Raw genomic sequence first — 27482 nt, 5'->3', positions numbered from 1 at the left:
AACATAACATAACGACATAGTTGGAACATAATGACATAAGCATAACGACATAAGGAAAGAACTGAACTTTTCTTTATGTCGTTAGGTTGCTAGTGTGAACCAGGCCTAAGATGATTTAAAATGAACAAAAAAAATCTAGTCATACTAAGGTAAATTTTATAAAGCAATTATTCCATTCCGGCATTTCCACTTGTTGGATATGAGCTAGTAAGGAACTTTAGATTTGAGTAAAAGAACGACAGCGAGGACGACAACGGCTTTCCAAACCTAGTGCTTTTTGCTTTTGATTATCACATTTCACACTAATCTCGTACCAATAGTCTCCTTTTCAACTGGTCAGCAACAGGGTGGAGTGAAGGCTCTGGCAACGGAACTGGATTGAAATTCGGAAGTTGTACTCGTACTCTGATCTGAAGGTCTCTAGTTGTAGCCAACTCGGTGGTAGCATAAGACTGGTTTTAACTAGGCAAAAGTATAAGCACAAGCATAAACGCAAACGAAGAACGAATTCTACGGGACGGACCATTATTTTCCTGGAAGAAGGGGGGGGGGGGTATGAAACATTTTCCTCTGCAAACTTTTTTCTTTAATTTATGCACCTCTGTAAACATTTTTCTTCGAAATGCCAACTATTTATTTCTACATTCCGTGTTTGAAAGGAATTTATTTTGTCTTTTTAGGCCCTACAAATATTTTTTTTAATATTTTCCATCCCCCCACCCCCCTCCAGAAAAATAACGTTCTGTCCCTTATGCTGTCCTCAGTAGGGATAAGCATAAGCACATGAACGAACAAATTTTCTTTGTTGTGCCTATTCAATAACAATAGGCAAGTGAGGGCAGCATAAAGTATGCTCGTTCTTCTTGTGCGTGTTCTTATGCCTCTTCTTATGTTTGTGTTTAAGCCCAGTTAAAGCAAGCTTTCAAACCCTCGGTAGCTATCGACAATCTCATATTCAACGCAAGCTCATAGAATAATTTGTGAAATGGCATGATTTAGAAATCGCTCAATGAATTGTTTTTATTTCGTTTGCAGTGGTAAGCAAGCTTGTTCGTCGTGGATACCAGTCTCACTTAGCCGACTTCCTCCTCAGAATTAACTTCAACAACTTTTACAATGTGGAATGATGGTCCTGTGACGTTACCTCACGCATGACTTCTTTACACAACGTCATCACTCCGCTGGCAAGACTCGCTGTCTTAATAAATATTGAAATTGCGCAGCAGGGTAACTTGTTTGAAGGACGGAAACGAATAGTTAAGAATGTTTGCTGTATTCTCATATTGGTGTAAGAAAAATTGGGCGTTGTTCAAATAGTAAAATTGTTCCCCTAATAGCAAGATAGTGAAGTTTATGCGATCCCCGTGCTATATATAAACTTGCTGAACAAACCGCAAAAGAGGACAAAGTCAGAATATCTGTCTGCCTTTAAGCCGGGATAAAATATATTTTGAACTGTAAAACTGTAGCCTTACTTCGCAGAGGAAGCAATCAAATATTTCTTTACAAAATTGCTTTTTAGCATATTGTTGTTGTGTTCAGAGTCACCTTAAATTGCCGTCTGCAATGTAAAATGAAACTGCAATATTAAAGGTGAAAAACAAACGTATAAGCAGTCTTCACATCAAATAAAGCAATAGTTATTTTATTTCCTACAAAAGTTAACAGTAGTCTTTTTCAAAACTAAGTGGCTACATTGATGCACATTTTCTAATTCTACACGTGCTCCTCCTAATTAATTCGAGTCATGTGAAGCATTGCGTGACATTTTCACAATGGTCATTCGCTTGGGATGTCACGTAATTTGGAGACATTTATAAAGTATCAAAATTACTAAATAAAGTGATAAAAAGCTAAAACTGCTCTAGTATGGTTTCAAATCGCTATTTCGTTACAACAGAGATGACACAAATGGAAGAGGGCGTTACTGAGAGGACAGGCAAAATGAAGAACTTAAGATTATTATAAACCTGAAAATAATAAGCAGTGAAAACAATATTTTATTAAACTACCGCTTGTTATATAATACTATACCTCGGAAAGTGAAAGCAAAAGAAAGCTTGTATTTATATCGCACCCCCCCCACCTTTGTGGTTTATGCTTGTCACGATGTTCTTTTGTGACAAAAGTTACGTGACATTATTATGAGGTTGGATCATTGAGTCATTCACCTGAAGTAAAATGTAATTTAGAAACAACTTTGCTTAAAATTTGTGCTCTTACATCAAAACTATTTTATAGCTAAGCTTATTTTGCAAATAAATAATCAGATTTTTAACGTAAGTTACGTTAATCAATATTTTCATCTTTATGTATAAAGTACTCCTAAAACACTATAAATACCCATTTCAGTACTAAAAACAAATACACCTTTCATCTTGCTCCCACAATTATGTACAGTAGAGCAGGTACTTTTGTGCCAAACAAGCATTCAGTTGTTTTGTCACGCAACACTCAGTGAAAAGTAGCGTGACAATCAGGATAACTTCATATTCTTGACGATAAACAAATATGTACACCCGGCTGATAAACAGTTTCACAAAAACTTCACAGGTCTATCATAGCTGCATCCTGCAATGAAAAAACAAATCTTGTTAGTATAACCATAAATATTAGCTAAGAATAGCATTTCTTGCAGACAGCAGTTTTAATTTTCCTTTTTTTTTTAACAACGAGGACGAGTTAAAGCCTAAGGCACTCTTGCTATAATATAATCACCGCTGACCAAAATACAAAGTGACTGCTTTGCAAGTTGTAAGAACATGGTTTCTTGATCCCAGGCTGTATTTGTTCTCCTTCTCCTCCTCCCCCCCTTCCCCCCCCACCCCACCCCACCCCCTCAAAACCAGGTTGCACCTTGCGAGTACGTTTTCGTCTACGTGACAAGGTAACGAGAATTTGCTGTCTTTTTTGATGGTTTGAGATGGCGGAGGATAGCTTAACCTTGACAAAAAATTAAAATTTTCCTAACTATATACAAACTTCGGGTAGGGTAGCAGTGCTCGCAAGGTCTCATGCATTAAATGCAACAAAGAACAAGAACAATTCTCCTAGGCCCAAGACAATAGCAACTGCTACACTAGAGGAGCAGTAGAATTACAAGCTTGAGCCGGGTTTACACGAGCAGTTTTTATGTGGCAGTTTTTATGTGACAACTTTTATTTGCTCGTGTAAATGAGAAAAAAATGGTCACTTTTTGTGTGACAAACATATTAGTGGCACAAGCTGGCGAGTTAGCTTCTATGTGTCATAAAAGTTGTCACATACTCGTGAAAATTGCTGGTGTAGACGACTCGTCGCATAAAATGTGGCAAATATTGCGTCAGCATGATATGTGGTCCCAATCTCCCACTGAGCACTGCGCGCGCGTATCTCTGTGCGTATATCTGCTGTCCAAGGTCATTGCTGGCGTACTAAACTTTGGACTTAAATATAAAAAAAAACCGCTTAACAAGAGCTGCGACACTACTGGAAAGTTTCCATAACAAAGAAACCCTGAAGTTTTCCTGACCTGAATTTTAAATGATTCCTCACCAAAATATCATCATCCTCGTCATCATCATGACTTTACGAATTAGAATGAACATTTAAGAAGAATGACTACGAAGCAACAAAGAAGCAACACCCAACTTACGTCATCACTTGTGTCATAATCCCGGTAGGCCTGCAATCCTTTGGGTCTGGGGTTGTATTTAAAAGTCTCTGAGCCTTCCAAATCATCATCGACTTCTTGCGACAGCTGCGAGTAGCGATAAGTAGGGCGCCTGAAATTTAACAGACAAAAACAGTTATTCTAAATAAGCAAAATCACCTTAGAATAAATTAGTTTACGAATTGCTCTGCCATTTTGAAACAGAGTGCAAATATATGTACAGTGTGAGCGAGAATCCAAATGGTTCTCGGGAAAACCAATTTCTGAAATATTTACAATTGTGTAAACTTGGATTTCTCGGTGGCTCAGGGGCGGCTTGTAACTTCTTCTTAACGTACTTAATCTAAAAAAAAATTCAGTCGTCTTGCGAGTTTTCCGTATTTTGGTTTGTAGATATTTCGCACGGATTTTAAATCGGTTTCATGGCACCTGCATTTTCGCTCCCTGTTGCAGGGACCGCGGGGGGCCTACCACTTTTTTACTGGGTTTGATTTTCTAGGGTTCCAGATGACAAGCTTAGGTAGTTTTATATTTTTCTGTATTGGATGGTATACCAAGCGAGGGAGGCTTCGTTATATTTATTGGGGTTGTAAATATGATGGCGCGCAAAAGCATGATAAATATTGGAACAGTGACCCCTAATGCATGTTCATCTTGGCCAGACTTTTAAGCCTACCACTTTAGAATGGTTTCCGCGGTCGCTGTGTTGTAACGTTCTTTTTCTGGCACCTTTTGTCGTAGAACAAATTTATAGACGACATCAACTTACAACTTTCCAAGGTCCCAGTACTTCTTGCCAAAGTACAAAGCTGCGGCAATTACAATCAACAACGCGGGAACAACCAAGAATACAACAACTTTGTTACTGTGTCCCTTCTGCAAACAACAGAAAAAGAAAAAAAAAATAAAGGTCAGGCCTTTACTTCACTGTCCTGAGTTTAACAGAGCAGAAGATTCGATCTAACGAGTGACAAAAGAAGTAATATTATGCGATGTCCAACGACCTCCAAGTCAATCCCTTCATATAGTTTAATAATGCGGAAAAACACTAATTAAAAAAAGAGTTAATAATTAACCAAAAAGGAACGAGGATGGTCAAGATAAAGGAAGATTGAGATGGTTACGAACAAGGAACCTTACAATTTTCAATATGTGCCATATGGTAGTGCTCGGGTGATTTTGGTATTCTTCGGATCATTTCCGGAATTGTTCGGAAGTCATCGCGACATCTTCAAACAACATCAGGGTGAGCATTTGAATATTCGGAGTCTTCGAGAAATCTTCGATAATCTTCCGAGTTCCAAAGATTTTTCGAAGACCTTCGGTAACCTTCGGTAATTTTCGGAGTAGTTTTGTCCAGGACGAACAAAATAACAATGGGTCTTCTGTGTAAACCAAGAGGAATTCAGTAATTTTCTTTTTCTTTAATTACATCAGGACCAGTAGCCTGAATTTCAGACCTCCCTCTGTGGTCCCCTTCTGGGGAGTAGGCGACCACAGAGGAATGTCTGAAATTCAGGCTAGAGGACCAGGCGATGGCTCACCTTGGACGTTTGATGTTTTGCCTCGTAGTTGTAGTTCATTCCATACTCGTACCAGGACGCATTCTTACAAATCTGGTGCGTGTCTAAATAACTCGTCACAGCTGAGTCGCCACCACGACAGACATCACCAGGAATACGACGATATCTACAACAAATAAATTATCATTAATAAATAATGGCCTCTTACAATGTCACTAGTAGGATGGTCACCTTCCATACAAAGCAAGCCCGGGCGATCAAACTTTTCCTACATTTCTAAATAAATATAAGCCAGCTGTTTATCTCAGAAATCGCAAAGTTGGTCGGGGGGGGGGGGGGGAGGTAGACAGGGTAACCCTGGGGGAGAGTTGCCTAACAGGGGCAAGTGTAGACGTATAGAGCATGCACTCTATATGTCAGCACTTTTTTCAAATAAACACTTGGTAAAAGATGGCTTAGGGGAGGGGGGAACAAAGCTAAGGAGAGAGTAACAGGGACAACTTTTGCCCATAACAACAGGCCCTTGTTTGATATTTATTTTTGTTTTTCCCTGGGGAAAAAAGTCTGGGGTTACCCCAGGGCCCGGCCAATTTTGACAGTCAAAGTTGGTGCACATGCAACTTTTGTAGTGCACACTGATTGCATCATGTCTACAGCAGGAAGCAATTAATAATAATAATAATTAATGAACTTATATTGCGCAACTATCAATCAAGGATTTTCACTTGCGCATTACAATATTTATAAAGATTTAAATTACAAAATGGCCCTAAAATTAATAAAAATACTAAAATACATGATAAGTGTAAAATTACAATGAATAAAAAATAAAAATTAGCTTAAAAACGCCTTCTGAAACAAATAAGTCTTAAGATACTTTTTAAAACTATTTACAGATAAAATATTTCTAATAAAAATGGGAATTGGGAGTATTTCTGCTCCTCCCAGAATGTGATGCTAGTCCATCGCAGAGTTACCCCCAGCATTTAATTGGCTGGTACCCATTTATACACCTGAGTGAAGAAAGGCACTACGAGAATAAATCGTCTTTCCCAACAACACAATACACTACAGGGCTGCAAATAACAGTCAGACATCAGACACTGGCCGACCACAATTTGCCAATGTCTGATAAAATTCCAACTGTGGTCAAACAGAATGTCCGGACAATTTTTTTTTTTTTTGCTTTCCAGCGCAAACACCAATGTTCTGCGTTGACAACGCATTAGATTAGCAGGTTCACATATCGAGCAGTGCTGTAATATGATGTCCGACCTCACTTTTGCTTTGCCCAATCAAAATGGTGACTTAGTGGAACGCATGTAGTTTCAAAGGAACAAAATTATTTGCAGCACACTAACCATTAGGCCACCAAGACTGGTAGCCATTTATGTACAATTTAACAACACTTTTCTACTGGATAGCGATTCATCTTGTGAATAACGTTATCTGCCCTTTGAACACCGAGATCTGGACATAAGTGGAGATCTGGGTGAGAAGCACCGAATCCAAGTGCAACAGTGAATGTTATTAATAAAAGATATACAAACCCTATTTTGTCTTTTAGCTTTTCTATGTCACCATTGAGGCAGAGATCAGGAGGTTTTAGTGCGTCCCGCTTACATGTGTCAGAGTTTGGTTCTCGGTAATAACCATAGTCACTGGAAAACAAAAACTGGCAATGTTAACATCGTTTTGAACTTCAACTACGAGGGAGCTATGCATGAGAGGGAACTATTTGGCCTATTTACGTATTCCAGGAACTTCTACAAAGGGGAAAAGCTTCAAAGGCGACTTTTATAATACGGTCTCATTATCTACAAGGGTTACATTATACAGGAGGGGGGGGTCTTTATGCAAGGGGAAGATGACTATTTACAGGAGAAACTTTCTAAAAGGGGAACTATCTACAAGGAAAACTCTTTACAAGGGGAACTTTCAACAAGGGGAACTTCAATCAAAGGGGAACTTGTTACATTGTGAACTTGCAAGGGGGATTATCTATGGAAGTGGCAACTCCAGGGGGAGATTCCAGGGGCTCTGGACCCCCCCCCCCTCCCCCTTAACTAGGGATAAAAAGAGGATATTACATGGTTGCGTGGAGATATGAAATTTATCTTCGAGTGTTCAAATCGACATCTCACGAGTGAGCGCAGCGAACGAGTGGGATATCGATTTGAACACGAGAAGATAAATTTCATATCTCCAAGCAACCATGTAATATTCTTTTTATTATATAAACCTACTAATTACGATGTTTTTGACGATTTTCCAAAGATTGCCGACCATTTTCCGAAGATTTCCGAAGATTTGCAAAATGTTGTCCGAAGGTCGTACGAATGATTCCGAACATTTTCCGAAAATTTCCGAAAATTTCCGAAGATTGCCGACAATTGCCGAGGAAGATCCGAAGATGTTTCGATTTAATATCGATTTACTTTGGCTCATTCAGCGTTGAAACAGCAAACTTGTCAGAAAATGTTTCGAAATCGATATCTTCACATGTGAGAATAACATGTTATTTTTTTACGTGTGAAGATATGATTTCTTCGCGCGAAAGATCTCCTGGTATTTCACTGATGTTTATATAATAAAACAGTGTACTAAATTGAATGAGCAATATAACAAACATTTTCAAGTTGATTTCTTACCATTCCATATCCGCGTGTGTGCACTTACAGTATTCAGTCGTCTGCTTGTGAATGTAATCCAAGCCATTAAAACAACTGCAAGTGTCAAAAAAAAAATGTCCAAAATTTTTAAGCGTAAGAAGTATTTAGAGTACAGTAACTGTTTTAAGTACACAAACAAACTCGATGTCACAGAAAAGGTTTAGAGATGGGAGAAATCGTGGGAACTGTAACTAAGGAAGTGATCCTTTTGAAGTTCTTGTAGCAGATCATTAAGCCACTTTGAGCTCCAAAGCTTTAACTTTCCTTTACGGAGCGACCTCTTGTTGAGACACGGCTTGAGATACTTAACGGCTCGATATGTGCTTGTGTTATTTAAAGGGCTAATGTTAGGTTTGGGCAGGGGTAGGTGGGCAGTTTCCCAGAAAGCTACATTGATCCGATGTTTCAGTCTAATTTGTGTTTTGCAGACAAATTTACTTCAGCTATGTTTCAGCAAAGTGTCCAAAATATGTCCGAAATCAAATAATTAAAAAAAGTGTCCAAAAATAAAAGCCAGAAATATTTTGCAATTAATTTATTAGTTCCTTACAGTGATTCCTTCTTTGGTCTCTGAAGGTAAACCTTCTTTCCAAGCAAGCATCCGTTGTTTCCACTGTCCCCATGAGGAACCCAGGTCTCATAATCAGACTTATTGGGGTCTGGATCATCTTTACCTACAAAAAATGTGCAATTATAATTAATTGTTTTATTATCATTAACGTGACTGAATTCTTCGCTTGAATCGTATCTCCAATATTTTTTCTTCTAAACTCTAATTTAAAATGTTGTAAACTCATTATTCATAAAAAAAAACTGAGATTTGGTTGAGTATAGGCGTGAAGCAGAGTACTTTTCAAGGCTGTGCTCTGAGAAAAATTACAAGGAGCCCAAAGGTTCCAAACTATGAGATCCAGGGTGCCCAGCATAAAGCTTATATGAAAGAAATAAGATTATCTGGTCGCCCAAAGACAAAAGTTAGTCGCCTGACGACTAACTTTTGCAGACGACTGAAGTTTGACGAAGTTTGAGCTGTTTGAATACTGCCCATAAAACACTGTCTCAAGTGCTTGATTTATCTTCTCAATCAATACAAAAACTACGGAGTAAACCAAGAAATAAAACAATAAAAATCAATGCTAATAAGGACCGGGTAACCAAACCTCCGTTACGGTTATGATTTTCTTTGTTTTAACTTGACACATCTTACACATTGTTATCAACTTACAAACTCTCTTCAGCACTTTTTTGAAGTCCACAGTGATGACTTGCCACTCTGGTGAAGGTAAAGTATTGCCCCACAAGCTGAACTTCATTGTCTTTGCTCCTGGCTCAGTGACCAGTCCAGTCACATGGAACTCATGTTCTGTGAATTTGTACTTGAACCAGCAGCGACCTTCATTCACAGAATACCTGGAAATCATAAAAAGCAGCATTATTACTGTAATAAACAATTATTCACCGAAGTGGAGGTGAATAGTGGTGGATATATACTTAGCCGCGAAGCGCCGAGGTAAATATCCACCACATTCACCAACACTGAGATGAATAATTGTTTTAGTATATACCACACAAGTTGAATAACTAGCGGACCAAAACATCACTTTGGGTAAACAAAGTGACACGCGAAGGCAGTTTGTTTCTCTTTAGCTGCTCGGAGGTGAATAGTACTTTGCTAATCACCTCCAAGTTAACCAATCAGCGTGTGCAAAAAGCACTATTCACTTGTGCGGTATATACTAATAATGGTTATTGATAATAATGTGATAGCAATTTTACAGACAAAAATGTGCTGATATTTCGAGGCCTGGCTGGGCACTACGTTGTGTGTTGTGTTCCTTGGGCAAGACACTTTACTCTCACAGTGCCTCTCTCGACCCACCTGTATAAATGGGTACCGGCAAATTTACTGCTGGGGGGTAACTCTGCGATGGACTTGCATCCCATCCAGGGGGGAGTAGCAATACTCTTAGTCACTTAATGCTACAGAAACCGGGATAAGCTCCGGCTGTATTGGCCACTTGGCTCGGACACAGACTTTACTTTTTTACCTCCCCCCCCCCCCCCCCCCGCAGCCCACAGAAAGCCATGTGAAATCAAGCTGCAGCTACCTAAGTAAAAGTTTTGCTTGAACAGTTTAATACTGTCATGAATCCCAACATGCCGCAAAAACATACACATTGCTTATAGCGGAGCTCCCAGTGGTCCGAAGGGCCGCAGAGCAGAGCCCCATACCCATAGAAAATTAACAGATCCATGCTTTTGGTTTTTTCAGGTCATCAAGGCTAGCAGCATGGTTCCCAGGCGTGTGCGCTCTAGCAACGACGGCGACATTGCCCCAACATGGCGACTGTATTCCAGAAATAGGTTTAAGGTTATGGTTAACATCAGCTTACATCTTTGATTTTGGACATCCATGTCATGGTCAATTGACAGCTGTCAAAACAAGGTAACTGCTGACCAGTATCATAGAGGTCGAATGTTTTTTTGAAGTTTACTACTGACCAAGTAATGGTTTCCATACCCCCGTATATTGGATTGCAGGCTCACATGCTATTTTTTTTTCTTTTTATTGGTCAGTAAATTTGGATTTACAAAAAGGGCGAAGTAAATAACCCGGGTGCTCCACTTTTAGGCTTGGCTAAATCTATTTAATCACAATTAATTTTGTGTAGTCCAACTTACATGAGATAATTAGTAGTTGAGGCATATGCCGGTACAGCTACAATTAAACTGCCATGATCTCCGATTGCATAGTGATGAGTACCATTCAGAACCTAATCAAGACAAAAGGCAACAGTGATAAGTTATATCTGATTTCTCCATATACCGGTAATATATCAATACCGGTACATTGTAAAGCAGACAGGTTCATGGCGAGAATAAAGAAAATTCGCAACTAGGGGATATTGCCCGGAGCAAGACGACTGTACTAGGAGAATATCTAAAACAGTGTGGACATGCCTAGCTAGTAAGTGATGTCAGGTCTGTAATAAAAGGCAGAGGGCATTTTTTTTTTTCTTGTGTTGTTCTAGGAACAAAACTGGGTTAATTTAACACAATTATTGTAATTGAAAAAAAGCCATAAAAGCTTAACCTGGTATAATACCGGGAAGAAGATTGGAAAAGATTGGACTCTAATTTTTGGCTTTCTAAACTGTCATTGTCATGTAATAAAAAACTTGTTGACTGAGTTCAGTCAGGGCAGAAGGAGGAAAATAATTGGCTCTTGGTCATCTTGTACAGACCTACATGTAGCTGAGCTCAGTCAGTTCACCATGACCTCAAGTCAAATATCTTCCTGTCTGGCCCTCCTAGTCAGTCAATAAGCTCATGAAATGCTTTAAATTATTCAGCTCTTTCGTTGACCCACACCTTATACCACATATAGCCTCCATCGCGCGTCATCCACACATCTGTTCGTCTGGACAAAGCACTGCCTGGGTGGCCATGAGCAATGATAATGCCCACAGCATTCGGCACACTCAATGGTCCCATGGCAAACTCGACCATCCGACTGCGACTAAAACGGTTGTGGATCTGGAGTGAACACTTCTCACCAGGCTGTTGAAAAGAAAGTTTGCATAAAACTGTTAGACAACTCCTGTTCATCCGTGCATTGGAAAGGCTGAAATGCATTAACACAGAAAATATCAAGGATACTTTCCTACAAAGGTATAATGATTTGCCGCTCTACCCTCCCTCCTGAACTTCCAGTTAGTTTCTTAGTTACTTTCTGTTTAAGGTCATTGCCCTGTTTTGCATTGCGCATCCTTGCTGCGCAGAATTTTACGCGTAATTAGTGCGCGCGCGCGAGCACATCAACAAAATCGCGGCTTTTTTCTATGCGGCTTAGTCCGCGAGAGAAGTAAATTGTCACTTTCTCCTAAACGAGCCTGGTGACCTATCAATTTTTTCTCATATTTTGGGTGTAGCGATCAAATTCTTTCTGTAAAATGAAAACAGATCAATTCATGTGTTTGAAAAATAAATTATCGCTAAAAAAGTGTACTTTGCCAGTACTCGCAGAGGAATTATAAAGGAATTATATGGAATATACATGGTCGTCCTGCTCCTAAACGAATCTGGTGACCCCCCTTTTTTTTATTTCAAAATTTAAGTTCCCTTGAAGTAATAAACCAGTAGGCGAAGTTTGGTTAAAAATCTATGTTCAGTTTTATTTCGGGGGAATGACCTTAAAATATTGTATGGCTTTTTAACTCCCCTTCCCCACACCTCCTCTCAGCCCTTTGGATTTTCCAATGGCAGGTCTTCTATTGGTTGGGTACCAGAATGATAATTTTTTTGAAAATGCACAGTAGAAATGTAGGACATTTAAGAATAGCCACTGTTAAAACAAGTATTTATTAATCTTATTCAGCCTTCTTAGAGCTACAAAAAGCACAATTTTTCTGTGAAGCACGCTTCAAAGAGTGAACCTGCTAGTTTCAGCATTAGTAGGGGTATCGAATGGTTTTTGCGAGCATTTGATCATGCAAGCACAGCATTTTTCTTAGCGAGCACGAGCATTGACAAAAGTTAGCCTTGCGAGCAACGAGCACTTTTCAAAAACTACCTCCAATAAAAACCGAGCACGCGAGCACTTGTAAATTTATGCGAGCACGAGCAAACAAGCACCCACTAAAATTTTGCGAGCATTCCAAGCATGCAGAAGCCTAATTTTGCAAGCAATGCAAAATTAGACCATTCATGACCCCTATTATTCTAGATTGCTGTGTGCTTACCCCTAACTTGGCCCCTTTGCACTGTTCCTCTGTCAAGGGAATAGTTTTCCACTCACCACCACGATCATGGCTTATCACTGTAGTAACAGTATTGTCTGAAAGAAAAACAATGTACAATAATTACTCGTTCCCCACTTGTAAGGACTTGAAGGGACATGGTCAGCGTTCAGACCGTGCTGACCTGGACACTAGTTTTCACGTTTTGAAAAAAGTCCACCTTACTCAGTAACCCGAAATCAAAAATACGGGTAGAGAAACTTCAGAAATCTGCTTCAATCTTCTCAGTGCTTCACTAAATGGGAAAATTTAGAAAAAAAAAACACTGAGAAGATTGAAGCAGATTTCTGAAGGTTCTCTACCCGTATTTTTGATTTCGGGTTACTGAGTAAGGTGGACTTTTTTCAAAACGTGAAAACTACCCTAGTGTCCAGGTCAGCGCGGTCTGAACGCTGACCATGTCCCTTTAACAAGTGACAGAAAACTTAACATGTACACCAAACACTGATTTGTTATCGCTTACACGGACATGATTTCCGATCGACATGATTTCATGAATGCAAAACCGCATGGAAAATGAAACAGTTTTGAAGTATTTACACAGAAACTGTCTTTACTTTTTCAAGTGTTTCAACTGTGATTGTATGAGTGCTTCATTCCATGGGGGCTCACCATATTCACTCTTCTCGATTCAGCCAATTTCACACCAAAATACATATTCTAACTGTTTTTAAATTGATGCAGTTTCGCTGTTTACAGGAACCAGGTTTAATTACAGTCTCGATCAGTGCCATGTAAACAAAAGTCATAACCACATTGAAAGCGAAGCGCAACAGATGAAACTGTGTCCAATCATGTAAACAGTGTCTTAGTGTCATAATCTTGAGTTCAGCTCGGCATAAAAAATAATTACCGTATTTTCTCGATTAAACGCCCCCGGCGTTTATTCCAAACTTAGCTCCGTAGATCCGGCGTTTATTTGAATGGTGCAGTTTATTCGAGCAAAATATTTATTAAACAAGGGTTTTTAATCATTATTTGTGACATAAACGCATTTTGCCATCATACCTAAAGCATATTACACCTCGAATAAATGCCTGAAAGGCTTACTTACCACTCTACCTTGGAGACCCGGCGTTTATTCGGGGCCCGGCGTTTAATCGAGAAAATACGGTATAATTTAAAAATCATCGTCATCGTCATCATCATCATCATCATCACCTCGGATTATAGGCCTGCAATGCGTACAGAAAGCTAGACGATATTTTGATAACATGCTCACCACTGTTCATCTGGCTTGTAATGTAGGTGCCTCTCATGGATTCCACTTTCCAAAAATCATTTATTTCTAAGAAGTTTGTGTACTGAAAAAAAAATAAAACATTACTGCTGGCACTAGACTTATAAACTTGTTAACAGATGAACTGATTTATCCATGGTCTACAGTCTCTCTCGTTGAGCATAGAGGTGACATCATAAAATGTTTAAAACTCAAGTGGAACTACTGACAAACTGCAGACAAGTATTGGACACTTACATGCAATAATATCATTTTGATGGTCTATAAGAGTGAAGTCCATGGAAAAATGTGGTCAATTTATTTTTATACATTATTATTGAAAATTAACCAGGAAATTAAAGGGGAAATGTGCATGTGCCTGATTGCCAATAAAAGCATGAACAGTTTTTTCACTAGAAGCTGACAAGTTTGTTGGCAGATTTACCACAAAACTCACAATTCTCCCATTCCATTTATTGGAAAGGTCACAACAATTTCATAAGATTTCTTCAAATTGCCTGTGTTACATAATAACAGTCAGTTGATTTCATTTTTGTCTGATTTCTTACTGTCACTGTCGCAATTCTTAACCAAGAAATTATTATGGATATGCCAGAGTTCTGCCTGTACAACATTTTTATTGTAGATATTTATCGAACTTAAAATTCCATGCAGCCATCTTAAAGAAAATCTTATACCTACCACATGGTTTCGTAAAGATTCACTAAACACAATTCCATCAGAATCTGAACTGTACAAAACTCCTTTTCCAGTATCTGTTAAATTTGATTAAGTAAAGAGAAGCTTAGGATTTGTAATACTTGAAACAAGTTTATTCCAAATTGCAGAGAACTTTAAGGTATGCAAATGCCATGAATTAAATAAGACAAACCTCCAGGGTCGTCAACATGAAGAAAAATAAGTCCTTCAGACATATCCAAGATGGAATAGAACTGTGTAGGGAAAAAAGAATAAAATTTTATATAATTAAATATTTAATTTTTTTACATGTCGATGCTGGCAATACTAACTACATTTGTAAGCAAGACTGGATAAGACAAGAAAAACCCCTTTTTTAAATTATTTTTACCAGTATTTATAATAACAAATAATAAAAGTCTGTTAGCAGGCTCTCTTGAATCAGGGGCACTGCAAAAGCTACAAAGCAGTGAGTTACGAGTTGGCAAGCAAAACTCGGAGCAAAGCAAGTCATCAACTTTCATTTTCATTGACCCATAACCAAATGAATTTCGAATATGGCAGGATTGTCCTCAACCACAGCATTCAGATTGGTCAGAAATGACAGGCTCAATTATTATACTAGTGACAACATGACAAAATTTAAAACTGCATCTGTCAGAAATGGCAATACCCTCTCTGGTGTAACTGTTGGTACTTGCACTGGGTCCCAGGAATCTCCGCCATTCTTTGACACATGCATGATACGTGTATTGTTATTCTAAAAGAAATGGAAACACAAGAAAGTTACTTCTTTCTACAGCCAACATGCTTTGTGCTTGGGCCATAAAAAATATTGTCAATTTGTATCTTACAGTAAGGAACTAATAAGGTTAATCATATTTTACTCCCACTTCCCATATTTTTTACTCCCGCCTCCCGCCTCCTGCCTCTTTCCGTAGCCTCCTTGTCCCATATCCATTGCAAAATATAACGAAATGATGCAAAAGTTTACTCATTTTCTCCTGGTTCCCGCCACCTTAGGAAACCCGCTTCCCGCCCCTTTTCTCCCAGGCTCCTGCCCCCCTGTACCCCTCCACTCTGGAGAAAGGAAAACATAATTTTAAAGCGAAGTGCACAGGAAGCAAGCCATAGTATTTAAATAAATGCAGAATCTTGTACATGGGCCATAAAAAAATAATAATTCACAAAATAATACAGAATGGAATCTTTAAGTTCCCTGATGGGATGTTTTAGAGCTGATCACTGGCGGAGTGTAGTTGGCTGCCATATTTTTGTTGGGCTATGAATTTAGGGTAGGAGATGAGACAATAATTAATTACCACATGCATACCTTGTTGTGGTCCACTGAGACATAAAGAAACTGTCCTTGAAGTCCAAAGGAGTAAACATGCTGAACATGGATAGCTAAAGTGTGTAACAGTGTGATGAAAAATTAATCTTCTATTTAACAACAGAGGAACCAGTAGATTGTATAGTGTGATCGTCCGGGTGAGAGAAGTTCTAAAAAGAATTGTTTTTGGTGACCAACATCCGATATCTAGAGCATTTTGATCCGGCTCGAAGGACCAATTTGTGTTACAACGACTCCGATTTACTAATTCGAAACGAAACGAAACGACTCGATAACTTCTATTCGAACGACCTTTTCGTATCCACCAGCGAACAACGAATGCAAAAGACTCTAAACTAAACACGAAAACTAGCATACTAATAAGTCAAAGTCCCGTAGGACGAATAACTAATTATTCCCTGTGGGGCGCAGCTTAAACAAACATTCGCCGCAACAACAGTTCTTCTCAGAACTACTCTCACCTGGACGATCACACTATACAACCTAATGATACTCCTGGGATCAAACCATTAACTATAACAGAGGAACCATTCAACATAAATTCTTCTTACAGTACCAAAATATTATCAAGTAGATAAGTAATGAGAATAAAGAAAATCATCAACTAAGGATTCATACTGTTAAGGTTTGCAGGAAAAAAGATTGTCTATTGAATGAAATCGAAAGAGAAACAGGTCTTCACAGTCATGTGTCAGCTACATCAAAGGTGTATTCTATAGAATAAACATGTATGACTGTTTAAAGTAGCAAGGAAAGCCTAATAAACAAATATTTGGCTTCACTTTGATTCAGACCCATGAACTTAGCAGCACTGGCATGAAGGTTCTTAACCCCTTGCTTATGAAGCGACTTGGAGAGGAACTTGCAGCTAACAGCTGTCAAGCTCAAAGTATTGTAGAATCCTTTATTTTTCACCCTTGGTTTCTCAAAACTCCTGATATCTCGAACCAATGTTTGTTTCCCTTGGATAGTACTGTCAGTACATGTACTTCTTTAATTGTTATTAACCCCCCCCCCCCCAATTTGTCAAACTTCCCCAAACTCTCCTTTGTTTTCCTGGAGGTTCAAGAATTCGGGACTCCACCGTAGCTTCACTGTTGGATAACAGACAGAGCATTTGTGTCAAGCACGGCAAAAAATTAATGTGCATTCAAAGAACTCACACTCAAAATGTTCTCCCAGGTCCCTTGATCTGATCAAGTTAGCATCTCCCATCAAGAAGGTCCGAGCATCTGTCAAATTGGGCAAAAAAAAATTTCAAATAGAACACCAAATTATGTTCTTGAATATACCAGACCAGCCAGCCAGTTCTGACTAATGGAAAGTGCCCTTTGTACGTAATGAATGTTTATTTGTTTTCCTCACGATAGAATCGCTTTGAGATGTTGATTGCGATGTTTCAACTGCAATACTGCTAGTCTTCATCAGGCGATGAGGTCGATTGGTTACGCGTCGCTATTTATGCACGTTGGTTCGCTGTGCATAAACGTGCATATTAAATAGCGACGTGTAAACAATCGACCTCATTGTCTGATGAAGACTAACAGTATTGCAGTCAAAACGTCACGATCAACATCTCAAAGAGATTCTATCGTGAGACAAACGAATAAACGTTCATTACCTATCTTACACCATGATGAACAATATTCACATCTTTAATGACATTGCCCTTTGTACGTTATAATATTTTGTGAAGCAGCACAATACCAATGTTGAACAGTGTCATGTTGGCTTTTTAGCAAATGCAAACAAAGTTATTAAATTATTTAACTCACTTGTTGAGACCGTCATAAGAATTGTTTGTTCCTCTTTATCCACTTTTTGATCTGTTCTGGCACCCCTAGGAAACAAAACAACCAAACCAGTCATTATTTAGGTGAATACATGTAGCTTCTTGATATTTCTGGCCAGTAAAAAATATGTACGTAACTCTCTAATGAATAAACCATGATAGATTTACAATGTACATGTACATGTTATTTTTGAGTGACCAACCCAGCATCACTCCATAACACCATCACATTTAATAAAAAAAATCATGTTAACTGAATAAGATTTTATTTATGAATATATTTTCTTAACAGAAAAATGAGTCAATTTTAATGGAAGATTTTAAACTCTCTTTCAAGAAAAATTACAATTTCATATAGCTTTAATTAAGTTTTAAACACACTATTTCCAGCCATGGAGATGCAGTGGTATAGTGAGTGGTAGCAAATCAATAAAAATGGTATTGCACATGTGTGGATAAAAATGATATCCACCACACATGTGTGATATCATTTTTCACCAATCAGCTTGATTCCATGTTTCAATGTTCAGTAAGCAAAAGTATATCAATATTAAGTCAAAACATCTTCGGATCTTCCTCGGCAATCTTTGGAAATCTTCGAAATTTCAAAAAAATGTTCGGAAACATTTGTACGACCGTCGGACAACATTTTGAAAATCTTCAGAAACCTTCGGAAAATTTTCGTAAATCTTCGGAAAATTGTCAAAAACATTGTATTTAGTAGGTTTATATAATAAACAGAATAATACGTGGATGCTTGGAGATATGAAATTTATCTTCTCATGTTCAAATCGATATCTCACTCGTTCACTGTGCTCACTCGTCGATTTGAACACTCGAAGATAAATTTCATATCTCCGGGCAACCATCTATTATCCTCTATATAGTTGTGCTTCAATTGATATGCAGCATGTATTGTCCATAAAATTTTCATTGACAATTTGTTGCTCTCACCATTTTAAGCTTCTGACATAACTCTGCAAAAATTTCCAGGTAACTCCAAAGTCTTTGGACAAGAATGCCTACAAATACACAACAACAAAAACAAATTGGTTATTTTTTTTAAATTATTAATTCCTTGACTTGCATTACTTTAACACTACACGAAATTATAGAAAAGGTCCAATCTCAAACAGAAATTGAATGCTGGGGGGTAACCCCGTAATACACCAGGATCTCATGGTCCAAGAGGGAATAAAAATTCTCCTGGTCACTTCATGCTATAAAAACTGGGACAAGCTCTGGCCTGATAGGCCCCTAGGCCTAAACACAGACTTGACCACGGACTAAAAGATGTTTTAAGGTAAAGTCTGCATATATTAAGTCTAGTGGCCCAAAATTTGCTCATGTCCGACGCATTCCCAATTGTGGTCGGACATGATATCCGGACAATTTTTGATCGTAAAACATTTGTGTGTGAGAATTACAAGTGTCTTCAGTTGCCTAAGAACACAACGCAGCACCCCGGCCAGGGCTTGAACCCAGGCCATTCAACTCAAAGTCAAGCGCACTAACCATTAGGCCACCGCGCCTCCCACAAAACGTTACCAGTGACTAAAAGATGCTTTACTGTTGCTGTAAGTCAGCGGAAGTTACGGAATTTGACTCCTTCTTACCCGCCCATTTATGACAGCTCTAGCCAAGATCCAGTTTTCCTCACGTGGATGAAACAGAAGCGGCCCTGAGATCTGAAATGGAAGTACAACCTTTCTCCAACTGTTTCCTCCATCCTCAGTCATCACAATGCCAGATTTGGTTGCGAAAAATGGAATGTTGTGGGACACAAGAATCACCTAAGAAGAAACATGAATTTAGCCAGGAATTTACAAAGTTGTTGTAATTTAATTTTATCTTTGGTTTAAAACTATCCATTGAACCAGTTTAATTTTTATTTCCCTTTGTTTCAGATTATGGCAATGAATTATTATGAGACAATAAAAAATAAAAATCAAACTGGTTTGGTTACTAGGGGTAACCACGGGTCAGGAAGTGCAGGCCTAGAAAGACTGGAAGAGTTGTCTTATGGAATGGGCAATTCCAGAAAATATCCGTACCATACCACGGACAGCTTTTTGGAAATCCGAGGGCAAGGGGGGGTTCTTTGAACTGAAATTCCGAAGGTATGGGGGGATACTTACGATTGGAATTCCAAAGGCATGAGGGAGTTCCAGATCTGGGATTTCCAGAGGAGAAAACAAGAGTGTGTTCCTTGAAAATGCTTATTTTGTGGACTACCAATTCGCAAATACAGGATAAAAGAAGTATCGATCGATCAGGCATGTGTTTGCGTTCATTTACAAAAGAAAATCCCTAAAATGTGGGTTCTACATACATCAAGCCTCAGAGGCCTTAACATTGATGAACTTCTTTATTCGCTCTTTGCTTTCTTGTCAAAGCGGATCCACAAATATTTAGTCCATTCAGTGGAGTGGGAAACTTTTTTGCTACGCTTCAAGACGCCATTTTGACGCACGTGGGTTGGGAGCGACTGCTGACCCTGAAGGCTCAAATTCAAGATGGCGGATATGTCAGTGCACTCGATCGTATTATCTTCCGAGTTTACACATGTGCATCACACAATATTCTTATTTTAATGTTCTCCACCAGTTTGGGGCAATGTAAAGTTAATGTAGTTTGTATCTGGTGAACAAGGGTAAGGAGAAAAGTCTTATTTTTTTTACATTAACATCCCAGCATCTCTTGAGTCATAATGACTGTCTCCATGTACAGATCGAGTCATTTGAAATAATTTGATGTAAAATATACGCCACTTTGGGTGTATTTGCGAACCCTGACGGGAATTCTAAAGAGCTTGACGAAAAAAATGAAAAATCTGAACAGGAGGGGGGTTAATGGTTATGGAATTCCAAGGGCATGGAGGGATAACGCATTTTGGAATTTCCGAAGGCATTAGGGGGGCTGAAATATGGAAGCCGTCTGTGGTATGGTACGGATATTTTCTGGAATCGCCCAATTAAGGTCTTGGAAGGAGAGGTCTTAGGCAATGGGCAGCTCAGGTACTCGAGCAAGTTTGCACACTTTTGGGATTGGACATTAGCCATGGGTTTTTTTAACAGGACTTTCTTTACACACTGACTAGATGGCTGACCTTTTAATTTTTCTTTACTGCAAGAAGAAGTTCACCAGTTGTCTTTTACATCAATTTAAATTAAAGTAAGGAGGCATTTGTCTATATATAACATGGGTGATGTTATCAGTCTTTTTCAACAAACCTTTTTGGGGTTTACTGGGCTTTTCATAATTCCACTATCCTTTCTGATTCGAGTATTGAAAACTTCAGCATTGATGCGCTTGAATGTCTTTCCAAAGTCATCACTGATGAAACGAACATTCAATAATGAGAAAAATAAACAAAATTAACTACCAATGAACAAAACACAATCCCACATGCAGCTGATGTCTTTAATTCAGGGCGTCAAATTGCACCTAATACAGGCGCCAATGCGACTAAATTTTTCTCTTTGGCGACCAAATCCTGAAAGGCGGTCGCCAAATTGGCGACTAGAATTCGCACAATCAACCTCAATTCGCATCGGATCGCTGAATTCATCAAAAACTGCATAACTCGTAAAATAATTAATAAAGCACACAGGGTGAGCAAAGAACATACAACTGTACAACTTCTTGCTTCATCTAAAGATCTTACATCTCAGCTAAATATATTAGTTTTGAAGGTTATTTACCTGTCCAAAACTGATATGGTTTGCAATCGAGCGTTGTTATTTTGGGCGGGCAACTTCCCTTTTTAAGTTTCGACTTAGCCACACAAACAGCCACACAATAAATTTGCTTTCTATCTTTGCTCTTTGTATTGCATTGAAGTTTACAAGGCAAAATGGTTCAACTTGAAATGTTTAAATCCATAGATGAAGTCAAAAGCATCGCCAAATGACTGTCAAACATTGTGCACCTATTTTGATACGATCAGCGGTGTCCTCTGGTACTGATCATGTTATGTCACCAAAAGTCTTCCCAGTTCTTGTGCACAAAAAGCCATTTGAGATTGAAATAAATGCAAATGTGATGAAAATAATTTATTGTCAAGGGTCTATCTAGTAGAATGACAGAATGAGAAGTGTTTTATTTTTTTTTAAAAAAATGGCGATCAAATTTTTGGAATTGGCTACTATTTTGGTATATTTAGCAGCCAAGTGGCTACTGGGGAAAAAAGTTAATTTTACGCCCTGCTTTAATTCCTTGTTAAGCCAGGCCAAAAACCCAAGCATGTCACCGTTGAAAAACTGTTTAACAAAGCAGTTATACAGCAAAAAAAAAAAATTCTGGAAAATGCTATCAGAAGGCTGAAAAACTAATGGACCTCCAATTTGAAAATCTCTTGGGAGATCTGTGTTCTAGCAGAACCCAGGTACCCCAACCCACAGGCAACCTACTTTTTGCCTTTGGATGGCTTGTACACTGTATAACTCTTTAAGAGCTGGGTACCCAAGATTTCTCGTAAAAAAGCCTTCAAGCACCCTGCATTTATTCTAAGAGCACAGCTTTGTATGCATGCAGACTGCATCTCCTAAATAAGATTGGTTCTACACAATACTATCATGACACTGTAATAATATTATACCTTTTGTAAAGTTCCGATGGTTTGCTGAACAGAAACATAAATTCTGTTGTGGCCAAAAGCAACATGGACTAAAATGGAAAGAGATATATTTTATTATTAAAAGTAAAACAACAAGAGATCATTCACAAATTAAAATAACTTCCAACTGCAGCCACCCTGTTAAAGTTGAATTATTATACTTTATTTATTTCTATTTATTTATTTTTATCAGAATTGACTATTTATTAATTATTTATTATCAGAATCTTCAGAATTGTCAATTATCAGAATTGTCTCTTGCAGAAGTGATGTCCAATTTAAGGGTCTTGCTAAATGGATTTTTTTTTTGCATTAACCCATCTCAGAGTCTGGATTTCTTTTGCAAGGCTAGGCATTAGTCTCTGGGGTTACAAAAATACATTGAACTGTCCATTTCGTAAAGTCTCAGATTTACCACAGATTTATCTACTCAGACTTTTTGTCTAATCTTTTTTTTACATCTAGTGAGTCAGGATAATCAAGCATGCTTGGAGGGATTTGGCTCATTCGAAGGCTGAGATCTTGGATTTTAGATCGAAAAAGGGAGCAAGATTCAGGATTGAACTTATTAACGGGACACGTTAATATTGGCAATGTTACAAGGCGGGATTTGGAAAATGTCACTTAAAAGAAGCAGGATCAGGAAAGTCCAGTGATGAAAAAATGATGTACTTGAATGTATAGAAAATCAAGTTGTGATCTTTGTTAAAATCTCAAAAAGCCGCATAAAGCATTTTTTTTTACTTACACGAATTATCGTGTTTACACACATTCCACGTGCCAGTTACTCAGAAAGAAAGAAATATAAGCTTTTTGGCAGTGACCAAACACTTCAAGACCAGTGCTGGGAGCGAATATACACCAACTGATCATGGAAGGCCTTTTATCATGAGGCAATGGATTAGGAAACAATAAATGGTCAGGATTGGGATAAGCCGATAAAAACCTTCAGGATTACCAGATTGAGGGAAAATTTTAGCTGGCATGGCGGGATCCAAAAACCCTATTGGAGACCCTCTGTTTGACCATACAAAATAGATTATCTAGAATTATTCAATAAGGCTGATACAAAAACATCAGCAGCTGAGTTAACAAACATTTTTCTCCTTGCTGTAGTAATCTGAAAGACCTAGTATGTCATCTTAACACAGTTTAAAGCTTGAATGATTACCCTTTTATCTTTAAAATTCCATTTGCCAATTCTTATTGTATTTAATTATAATTGACTTAGTATTCCTCAAAAACGTCTTGATGGGGTCCTGCATGTATAATTTAACTTTGAATCACCTTTATGCGATGCATGGTGTACTAAAATGTTACTAAACTAAAAAAGAATTTTAACATACCACAACCATTTTTTATTTTCCATGCAAACCAGTAATATATTACCGGTATATATATTTCTTTAAGTTTTATTTTAAACACCATTTTTTCTATATAAAACGCAAGAGAAAAACATAACAATTATGGACGATAAGCCAGTAAACAAATCAACATTCTTGTACGGAATTTTAGAATCCATGGCAATAAATTAATTATTCATAACAAACTCAATAAAAAGACGTTCGCTATGTTAAACACTGCCAAAAACAAAAATCAACAAAATGGCTTGAAAAGGCAATAGAAATAAAACAGAATTCCCGTGCTACCTTTTAAAAGCAGCAAGCTATTCAAACAATTTTTGTAGTAAAGCTTATCTAAGTGCATCGAATCAAGTCTTGAACGCTTTCAATATAATCAGCTTAAATTACAGGAACTAAACTAAAAACAATATTTCGTCTTACCGAGGCTTCCCCAGTCGGTCTTTGGCCAATCCAACTCATTGAAATGCTAAGTTTCGTCTCATTTTGAAACTTCCACTAAAAGAAAACAAAAGGTATAATAATGCTACTTGCGAAAGCGGAAAAAACAGGACTTTTTCTATTTGCTACATTTAAATAGGTAAACAAAGCATATCGCTACCAAACTTCCGTCCAATTTGCTTATCTCCTGTCCGTCTTCCTCCGTAGGATCGTTACAGGGGCCTTCTGCTTTGTTTACGTTGAAAACATCTGGGTGATCGTCCTTATTTGCATCTCGCCGAACGCGACGTTTAAAAATTTCCGGCGTCTTCCTCTTTGAGGTCAACTTGAGCGAATCTCGCGATGGTTGTTCGCGGACAAGCTTGCCGCTCAGCACTTCACAGCAGCAAGTTACAACAAGAAATATACTTGCTAAAATAACTGGACGCATTATAAAAGAAAACTAAAACACATTGACAAAAAAAGGAGCAAAAAATTGTACACAACGAGGGACTAAAGTTTAAAAAACATCTCTGCAAATAATTTTCTGCAAGAATAAACTTGAAAAGTCATGTGATCATGCGTCACTATACAAAACCGCAGTTAAATTTTTCTTCAGTTCGAAGGCTCAACTTTTGATAAGGAAATACCATTTATAAGGAAGTATCCCATTTCTGGTATTTCTTCCAGAAAAAAAATCTTTGGGCGATAAAAATATCAAATTCAAGGTACACTTGCCCTATTTTCAGTATTTTGGATGCTTTGGATTCTTTCCGGCTGAGAATGCTAATCCCAATCGTGCCGAAGATGCTAAAAGGCAATGCGTCAAGCTAATAAGCCACTTTGCCTGCGTAGCAGTTGATTGATGATTCCTTTCCAAACGCGCGGAGCGGGCGAAAACGTGCAACCGACCGAACGAGCGCGACTGGGGGAGCAAAGAAAAGGGGAGAAGCGCGGAGGGTGGGCTTTTCTCTGAGTTGGCAAGACACGTGTTCCTAGCATGACAGCATGTGAAAATCTGTTTTCTCGGAATGCCTTGAAAAACGCTCATCATAGATGGGGTCATTCATTTTCCTACGAAATTGAAATCAGATATAAATAAATGGCACGCAATGCATGCAGAAGCGATGACTTTTTACAAATTTTCAGGAAATTTGTCAAAAATTAACTTAAATGAAAGTTCAGCAGAATCCCTCTGTAACGGCACCCGCTTAATACGAACAGTTTTGTTTGTCCATACATTTTCTCAAACATTTACCAGCTTAATATGGACACCCAGACAACAGACACTTTTTTCTGTGACCCAAGTGAAACGCTATCATACAAAGTTAACCTCGCTTTACGGATACTTTTCGGTCATTGCTTATATAATTTTTGCACCGTACATTTTTCCATTTGTAACGATTGTGTGCATATTGCGCCTCGTTAGAAAAATGAAAACTTTCTACAGGCTATGCGTTTTACTCTAGTTACGTTACCTTATAGCGTGACATCTGATAAGTGATGAAAGCGGAATTTTTTGTGCGCAGGAGGTTTCAAACTTTTCTCTTTTATTTTAAAGCGACTCATGGAATATCGCAAAATTGTCCATTGGAGAAAACGCACTCGGCAATTTTGCGCAACTTTCACAAATATTTGTAACACCTTCGCTCTCTATACTCATCAACATTAGTATTTCTTTCTTTTAATTGCCTAGAAATCAAGTTGGCAAGACACGTGTTCCCAGCATGACGTCATACGGCAACCTGTTTTCTCGGAATGTCCTGAAATACGCTGATCATAGATAGAGTTTTTCATTTTCCTACAAAATTGAAATACTGTCACATATGAAAAATGACAGTTTCTAGTTTATATTTTAGCTTGTATTTTTGCAAACAAGAAATTATAGAACAACATTTTCAAACTTTATTTTTATCAGCTGCTAAAATGTGATTTTAACTTTCATTTTCTGTAATGTTCACCCAAAATAAAATTGGCATAGTGTAATGTTTCGGTTGTAGTCAACTCGGCTTTTCCGTTGTTTGAATCTTTAATAGGGTCAATGTTCCAATAATAAAAATAAGTGAAAAAAATTAAATCTTCTAAAATCATTTTTCCGACTTTTCTCTGCCTTTCCAAGAAGAGGGTCTGGTTCAGGTATAAATGATAGCTGAGAAGTGGTCAAAGTTTTAATTGTCACCTGAGAAATGACTGATTTTTAAAATGATTTCTCCTCACTTTAATTATGAGAATTAACAAAATGATCCCCACACGGAAATTGGTTTGATCTCTTTACAAATTCTCCCAACTAATACGATGAGAAAATGTAAAGAGAGCAGTAAGGAGAATTTGTATGTGGATATTGGGGCTTGAAGGGTTAACTAGTAACTGAAATTCCAGCATTTACGGGTGATCTTTGTTGATTGTACGTACATCTCTCTCTCTTTTATTGTTAAGAAAATTATCATCTGCCTGAAATTCCTCCATATTTGTCCGTGACGCCGGGGGTTTGCCAAAAATAACACTTGAGACAAATATTACAACTTTCGCTGGAGTTTCACTTCTTTCTAAATGTACCGCAACCCAAGCATGATATTTTCCCGTTCGTTTTCTCTCTCAAAAAGACAGAACTTTGTTGAACTTGATTTGAAGCTACGCGGCCAGAACAAACTATGTTTACATACTCGACATCGATTAGTCTAATTAAATAATGTTGCGCGAAAATCATTGTTGCAAGTTCAGTTGTCCCGTGTAGCACCGCCTTAAAATCCTAAAAAAACGTCTTCACTGTAAAAATTGGACAGAAGGAAAAATAAATTTGGATATCTCGACACATTAAAAACAACTGTATGATAAAGGTTAAAAAAAGAATTTTAAAAATGTCAGTGTTTTTAGAAAACGAAATAGTCTAAAATGAAATCTAACTACAAAATTTCATTTTCTAACTTCCCACAGAAACGTCTGTTTTTCAACGTTTTACGGATATCCGGTTTTTTAGTTTCCAAAGCTAACCGTATAAAATAAGCTTAACAGTAAAGTTCACTCTATTCACAAGCTGAAGAATAAGTTTACTCTTGACAAACAAGTTGAGGAATACGTGTTGGTCTTTATCAGTCATTTATTTCAACTGACGTTGGCGTGGTAAGTAAAACCTGCCTTGTACTGTATGCCGTTTATAGGGGAAGGCGGGGGGGGGGGGGGGGCATTGTGGACATTGCGGTTAGCGGGATTGCGGTTCTGGCCGATGTTTGACTCGGTATTTCGAAACGTTTATTATTTACTTGCGGTATTGTACTTTCCAAACTTGCGGGATGAGTTTTATTTATGTTTTAGTCGATGAAAGTAATTCGTTAAACTTTTTATCTTTTAGGTGTTCCCGACCATTTTCTGTTTT

General features: G+C 38.0%; 2 protein-coding genes across 2 annotated transcripts in view; one reads left to right on the top strand and one right to left on the bottom strand.

The window, feature by feature from the left end:
* Positions 1 to 2661, top strand: part of LOC144628965 (gamma-tubulin complex component 6-like) — a 57177-nt gene extending 54516 nt beyond the window's left edge. The window contains 1 exon segment of the mRNA XM_078487098.1: positions 1036 to 2661. Within this exon segment, the coding sequence (XP_078343224.1) occupies positions 1036 to 1127 (92 nt within the window). The 3' untranslated portion in view covers positions 1128 to 2661.
* LOC144628999 (sortilin-like) lies at positions 1630 to 24671 on the bottom strand. The gene is made up of 24 exons (XM_078487139.1): positions 24300 to 24671; positions 24113 to 24187; positions 22311 to 22378; positions 20944 to 21046; positions 19327 to 19503; positions 18665 to 18732; positions 17694 to 17758; positions 17082 to 17150; positions 15898 to 15971; positions 15238 to 15324; positions 14758 to 14818; positions 14568 to 14641; positions 13869 to 13950; positions 12590 to 12684; positions 11220 to 11408; positions 10530 to 10621; positions 9073 to 9257; positions 8398 to 8521; positions 7827 to 7901; positions 6726 to 6836; positions 5197 to 5341; positions 4422 to 4528; positions 3635 to 3764; positions 1630 to 2571 (listed from the first exon to the last, which is right to left on the bottom strand). Exons 1-24 carry the CDS (start codon positions 24558 to 24560, stop codon positions 2548 to 2550), a joined length of 2541 nt encoding a protein of 846 aa, XP_078343265.1. The 5' UTR covers positions 24561 to 24671; the 3' UTR covers positions 1630 to 2547.
* Positions 24672 to 27482: the final 2811 nt, after the last annotated feature.

The sequence above is a fragment of the Oculina patagonica genome, chromosome 10, assembly GCF_052425735.1.
Source record: "Oculina patagonica isolate OP01 chromosome 10, crgOcupat, whole genome shotgun sequence".
Taxonomy (NCBI): domain Eukaryota; kingdom Metazoa; phylum Cnidaria; class Anthozoa; order Scleractinia; family Oculinidae; genus Oculina; species Oculina patagonica.
This window is presented reverse-complemented; position numbering and strand designations above follow the sequence as displayed.

Excerpts from the sequence above, each read along its gene's own strand:
- LOC144628999 (XM_078487139.1), bottom strand. The coding sequence starts at position 24,560 with ATGCGTCCAGTTATTTTAGCAAGTATATTTCTTGTTGTAACTTGCTGC. Across the intron at positions 10,622-11,219 it reads GAGGCTATATGTGGTATAAG|GTTCTGAATGGTACTCATCA; the intron begins GTGTGGGTCAAC and ends TGTCTTGATTAG. Across the intron at positions 2,572-3,634 it reads ATTATGACACAAGTGATGAC|GATGCAGCTATGATAGACCT; the intron begins GTAAGTTGGGTG and ends TTTTCATTGCAG.